Source organism: Pyxicephalus adspersus, chromosome 4 (genome assembly GCF_032062135.1).
Source record: "Pyxicephalus adspersus chromosome 4, UCB_Pads_2.0, whole genome shotgun sequence".
Taxonomy (NCBI): Eukaryota; Metazoa; Chordata; class Amphibia; order Anura; family Pyxicephalidae; genus Pyxicephalus; species Pyxicephalus adspersus.
In genome coordinates, this window is record NC_092861.1 from 143,668,585 (window position 1) to 143,674,584 (window position 6,000).

Genomic DNA, 6,000 nt, shown 5'->3' on the forward strand with positions numbered 1-6,000 from the left:
CAAGTGAGAACAACCGGTGTAAATTCGCTGAACGAGATTGAATTTTCCTAATCAAAAAAAAAAATTCTAAAAGAAAAAAAAAAAAGTCCCGCAGGGCTGTGCTGATCAATAAATGCAGCCAATGAATGCATTCTTTCTTGCAACTCAGTGCTTTTGACCTTTTGTAGCCTCTTTACATACACTTCTTGTTTACATGAAATCCAACAATGGCTGCATGGGATTTCTCAGGGCAGGTTTCCTGATGGTGACAACAGTAAGCTAAGTCTGCAAAGTATTTGGTGAAACAGCCTCTTGTGGTCTCCATTAGAAGCCTGTGTGACCAGGTGACAAAGCATGAGCAAAGACAGGAGAAAGGGACCATGTGCCTTTTAACAGAAAGTACCTGAACAAGGAACTTCTTGGCAGAATCACCAGACATTATTTTAATTAAAGTAACATATTTCAAAATATTAAACATAATTTATCTGAGCTTTTCTTGATTGCATTACATATATTTTAAGTACAAATACATAATAATTACTGTCCACTTTACTTGATCACCTTAAAGGATTCACGTTAAGACACAGAGAAGAACAAAAAGACCATTAGGGGATTATGAATTTTCTCCAATGTTTCCTTCCATCCTATTTTACAACTTTCAGTCTGGGAGACATATTACATTCTAACGCATTCTATATTACAAGAGAATCATTAAAACTGGAAAGAGGCTCTTGTATTCTAAAAGGATTTCAGTTTAATGCATGTTGCATTGTAGGGCTGTCCCAATCCATGAATTTTAAGACTGCCTGTGACAAATATCTGCAGAAAAAAACTGTTCTGTAATATTAAACCTCCAGAGTCAGATATTGTCATTTTAAGGTGATAAAACAATTAAAGTGACAATGGGCTCAGAATTTAAAATAGAAATTGGGTTAAGAATGACAATTTTTCAGAGTAAATATAAAAATTAATTTACCTATAACCTGGCAGTATAGTTGCATAGTCTTAGCTCCCTCTATCTATATGTTAGTTAGCTGGTCTGTTTAGCTCATCTAATAAGCTGGTGACACAGGAAGTGAGGTAACAAGAAGTGACTGAGGGGTGTTCTGGAAAATACAACCATGGGATCCTGCATGAACAGGTAAGGAGAGATGAGGAGGAACTGAAAGAGCCGCTATGTCTAGTTTTCTAACTGGGAACACCATATGGACCAATGCCAAAGCCTGCCTCAACCATTGGAACTGAGTAAAGCATCTGATTTAAAAAGTAACAATTAATTGAAATAATTGGTATATGCTTGAGTATTGATTCTCCCACTGATAGAGTGCCTACTGCTTTCTTGCCCTCACCACCTCTCAGCGTAGCAATGTTGCTTTGGGGCATCTGAAGCAGCCCATAAGTGCATTTCCATCAGCTTTCCATGCTACAATTGACCAATTGTGAGCCATCCACTGCTGTAAAAATGGTCATTGTTACTCACCTCTGTATGTGCGGAAGTCTTGAGAAGCTTCCTCAAACATTTTGCGGAAAAAAAAAGGAACCACTTCTGTGGCATTCACAGATTCAACCAATTTTTTGAAAGAATTTGAAAGTTTGTTATTTAATATTATTGCTATACTTTCACATGTATCAAAGGTTCTGCTGCTTGTCCCAAACAAAATAGGCCAACGTTAATAATAGCTGTGTGATTGTAGTTTGTTAGTCGTTTGATTCCACTTCCACATATTTTAACAAACCATTGTGAATCCTCATGGATGCCATAAGTTGTTTCTCACAAAATATACCTACATATACAAAATATATTGATGCTATATGGACAAAAATTTGTGAACACCTGACCACCACACCATGCATCGGTGAACCTTTTGGACATCCTATTTAAAAACCTTGAGTATAATTATGGAGTTGGCTTCCATAACAGCCTCCACAGTTCTTTCCACAAGATTTTGGAGTGTGTATAAGTTTATTTGTTCCCACTCTGCATATTTGTAAGGTCAGGTACTCATGTTGGATAAGAAGACCTTGTTTGCATTTGGAACTCCCAAAGGTGTTGAGGTCAGGACACTGTGCAGATTATCAGAGTTCCTCTACATCATACTGATCTATTCAAGTCTTTATTGGGCCGACACAGTCCTACTGGAATGGAAAAGGGCCTACACCAAACTTCACCAAACCACAAGTCTACACTGTGCACACTCATCTAAAACAGCCTTTCTCGACCTTTTTTACATAGGGAAACCCTTAAAATAACTTTCAGGTCAATGCTATAATTACTATATCCTCAGCTCACAGAAGATTAGCTTGGTAGTCACTGGTATAAATGTCTCTTATATTGCTGGCCCCATTTGGCTTATGATAGCCAAAAATACTGGTGCCACTTGCAACTGGAACCCCGACCAACCTTTGGAAGAACCCTAGGGACATCATTGGTCTAAAATGTCTTTGTATGATATAGCATTAATAGCAACATTCACTGGAAACAGCCGAACTCAGTCATTTAGGAAAGGGTGTGTATATATATATATATATGTATTTTTTATGCAATTTTTTGCCTAATTTTAAAAAAGACCTTTATCTGCACATACTGTATGTACCAAACAACTAAATGAAAATGTGACAATTTAAAAAAAAATTGTATGAATAAAATAATTAAACCAATGCATGTGATATATGTATGAAAAATCCAATGCAACATGGACAGTTGTTAACAATCTCTCTGGTCCGCATATGATCTGCAGTCTTTTTGAAATGCATTCAGGAGCTGTAAGATTTAGGTATCATAAGTAGGGATGAGCAAACACCTGGAAGTTCGGGTTCGCCGGGTTCGGCCGGACTTTGGCTCAAAGTTTGGGTTCGGGTACCCAAAATCGTAAAGTTCAGTACGGTTCAACACTAGTCATTAGATCATTCAAATAGAGCTGACTATAGGGAGAACCCCTTGATGATCTCTGAAGGTACATTTTTCTTATCTGTCACAGTTACCCTATGGCTTAAATACATTCTTTGGATGGGGGAGGGGTGGGGTGGCAAGGGGTACTTCTGCACTGAGCCCTGATCAAAACAGCCTAGCTTCTGCAATGCCAGGACTTTTAGACATGATGGAAGGGGCCCAAGAAATTTACCAAGTATAAGGCCCACAGTTTTCTGATGGTGGTCCTAATGCTACATGGAAGTTTTAAATGTATTTACTTAATTCTAGCATTTGTTAGCTCCAGGTGATCCTGGAGAGAATCAGACATTTTGGAAAGGAGGTCAGCTATGCCAGTATAATTTTTTTTCTTTTTATAGGCTCTTTTCACATATAGTTCTTTATCCTGGGTTTGCAGGCACAAAATATATGAGCAGCTGAAAAGGATTTTTATCTCTGTATAGTTAAGGTCAATTTCTTAAAACCTCAAAAGTGTTGGAGCAATATGGGTTATAGAGTTAGAAAGTCATTATTACTATATAATGTCATTGTATGAAGAATGTAATATGCTATTAATAATGTAATATCTTACATTGTTTCCATCGGTGTAGCTATTGACATCACAGACACATTTGTACGGGGAAACACTCGTATCACAAGAGTTAGCATGTCCATGGCAATTGCACCTGCAATGGATAATAAAAGAGCCTTCTGTGTAATGATATTTACAGGTGTACATGGTCAGAAAAAAAACCTTATCTGCCTCTTAAAGCATCAACTCACATAAAACCAAAATTCCCAGTTTTTGCAAGAAAATCAGCCCAGTGATCGGTTTATCTCTACCTATTTTCATACTTTTTATCAATTGTATGACCCCCCCCGTGCTGGCTTACTCACCACTCTAAGTTATGCATTATAGGAACTGCAAAAAGCCAAATATCACACTGCCTACATTTATTAAAACATCTATTGGTGTAATAATGAATACAGAAACACTTTAAATTCTGTATTTTATATAAGTCCAGTGTTCAGCTCTAAGTCTTTCTCTCTATTTTCACCAGAGAATCCTGCCAGTGACACACATCTTATTCTAGGGTGACAAGAGCCAGGATCACCCCCCAGGCACTTACCCCTGATTTGGACCAAAGAATGCCCATTCTTTTCCTTTTGTTCATAGCATGGGGGTGTTTTATAGTATACAGCGGTGAATTTAGGTAGAGCTGACTAGCACAGCACAAGCAGAAAGCTCAGGACACTCAGGACATTTTCTACCAGCAAAGGATTTTACTTTCGCAAAAATAAAAGCGACAAAAGGTAAGAAACAGATTTCCTAGAATGGGAAATCACCATTACAAGGGCAAAACAACAGTAAAAAAATCTTACACAGAAATTAACCTTTAACCTACTTAAAATAAAAAAAAAAGGAATGAAACCTTAGCTAGTTATTTCTCTCTTACCTTCCACTAATGGTGACTTCACCTATTCCATAATAACGATGTCGGAAGCTCCTGGAAGATTCCTCAGTTCCTGTTGTATAATATTGACCAATCAGGTGGATCCTCACTAGGGACGCTTTAACAAACTCTTGGAGTTCAGTGGTGCTGTAAAAGTCATTATACCCGGGTCGCTGGTTTGGTTCTGGAGTGAGGAGACTTAGGGTCAGGTTTCCATGTGAATAAGGTGTATCCCTACAGAATACAGAAAATAAAATAGACACAGAATTATACATGTTCTTAAAATTTGAATATTTGGGGTTAGCAATATCTACCATACTAGGTACATACAAGTTACTGTTGCTATCTAATTTTTTGGTGAACAGGAGGGGGGGGGGGTATGCATATATTTGTGGCCATATTGCAGATGTGATGGTAAGATGTCTACAAACGTTTGGTCATGTGAAGAACCCTTGCTCAATCTTCACTATATAACAGTATAGAGGAAACATTACTTACTTTACCAGTTCAGAACATTTCATTGTACCTTGGGAGCTGGAGACAATTGACAGAATCAGGAAACTGTAGGAAACCATTGTTCTCCATGCCAAAGTCCTGACAATTACTTGCAAGATACTGCCAGTCTTCCCAGACTGAGCTTCTGTGCTTCTTCCTCTGGATTCTTAAAGCTGTTGGCATTGGGCTATAAAACCACAAAGTAATATAGAATACCTAAACGAAAGAAATGAAAAATAGAGGTAATGTTCTATACCAGTTTTTCTGCTTTGCTATTCAAACAGAAGGAGTTGAATCACTGTAATTTGTAAACCTGTAGTAAAAACACCATTAATAGTTTTTGTAGTGTAAATTAGCCTCCTCAACAGGATGGGTGTAATATTCGGGAGACGCTTTGAGTAAATACTGCAATTTTGAACAGGAAGCTGATGGAGCCATGGTCCATCACTCATTAACCTAATGTTCCATGTAGTTATTAGTTTAAGGGTGAACCAATGCAGCAGAGATTATTTGTGGTACACAATGATGAATCCAACCACTGTCACTTATGTTAGCAGCTCTAAAGGAGTAGTGCACTTGGAGAACCCAACTCAATGCCAAAACACTGCAGTGCACCCATACTTATCAACTCAAGTCTAGGCAAAGGTATCAAGTCACAGCTTCAAAGTGCTAATATCTTTGAGTCATAACAAGTTGGCATGTAAATAAAGCTACCAAATATCTAAAAACAAGACATCTTATTTTAGATGACATTTCCCTTAAATACAAAGACATATTGTCAGCTATCTTGCTGTTTGATTTATGTATTTAACTGAAGCCTTTGTATGAAAGCAGGCATGAGTTATAATTTGTTTAAGAGATCTGGAAAACCAGCTGAATGGATTCATGAAGCTGTGTATTCCTAGGAAACAAGCTTTAACCAATGTTGACTTTGTCTTTGCAGCTCTCAGCGACACTAATTAGCTAAGAGTTATAAGAGCACTAGTCAAGATAATTATAAGCATACATCATAATCACTACATGGTAGGCTGAAAAAGAAAGAGAGTCTAAAGATAGAGTAGTTAAAGGATGCTATTAATCTGCAGGAACCGTAAAATGGATGCAGAGCTACAAAGCATGTACGCAGTCAACATATTTAAATTAATAAATGAGCATAAATACATA

The 6,000-nt window shown here is 37.5% G+C and overlaps 1 protein-coding gene across 4 annotated transcripts in view; it reads right to left on the reverse strand.

Annotated features, from left to right (window-relative positions):
* Positions 1-6,000, reverse strand: part of USH2A (usherin) — a 371,236-nt gene that overhangs the window by 337,533 nt on the left and 27,703 nt on the right. For all 4 annotated transcript variants that reach the window (XM_072409865.1, XM_072409864.1, XM_072409867.1 and 1 more), the window contains 3 exons: positions 4,868-5,052; positions 4,345-4,575; positions 3,480-3,573 (listed from right to left, as the gene is read on the reverse strand). In XM_072409865.1, the coding sequence (XP_072265966.1) occupies positions 3,480-3,573; positions 4,345-4,575; positions 4,868-5,052 (510 nt within the window). The remainder of the gene's footprint in view (positions 1-3,479; positions 3,574-4,344; positions 4,576-4,867; positions 5,053-6,000) is intronic.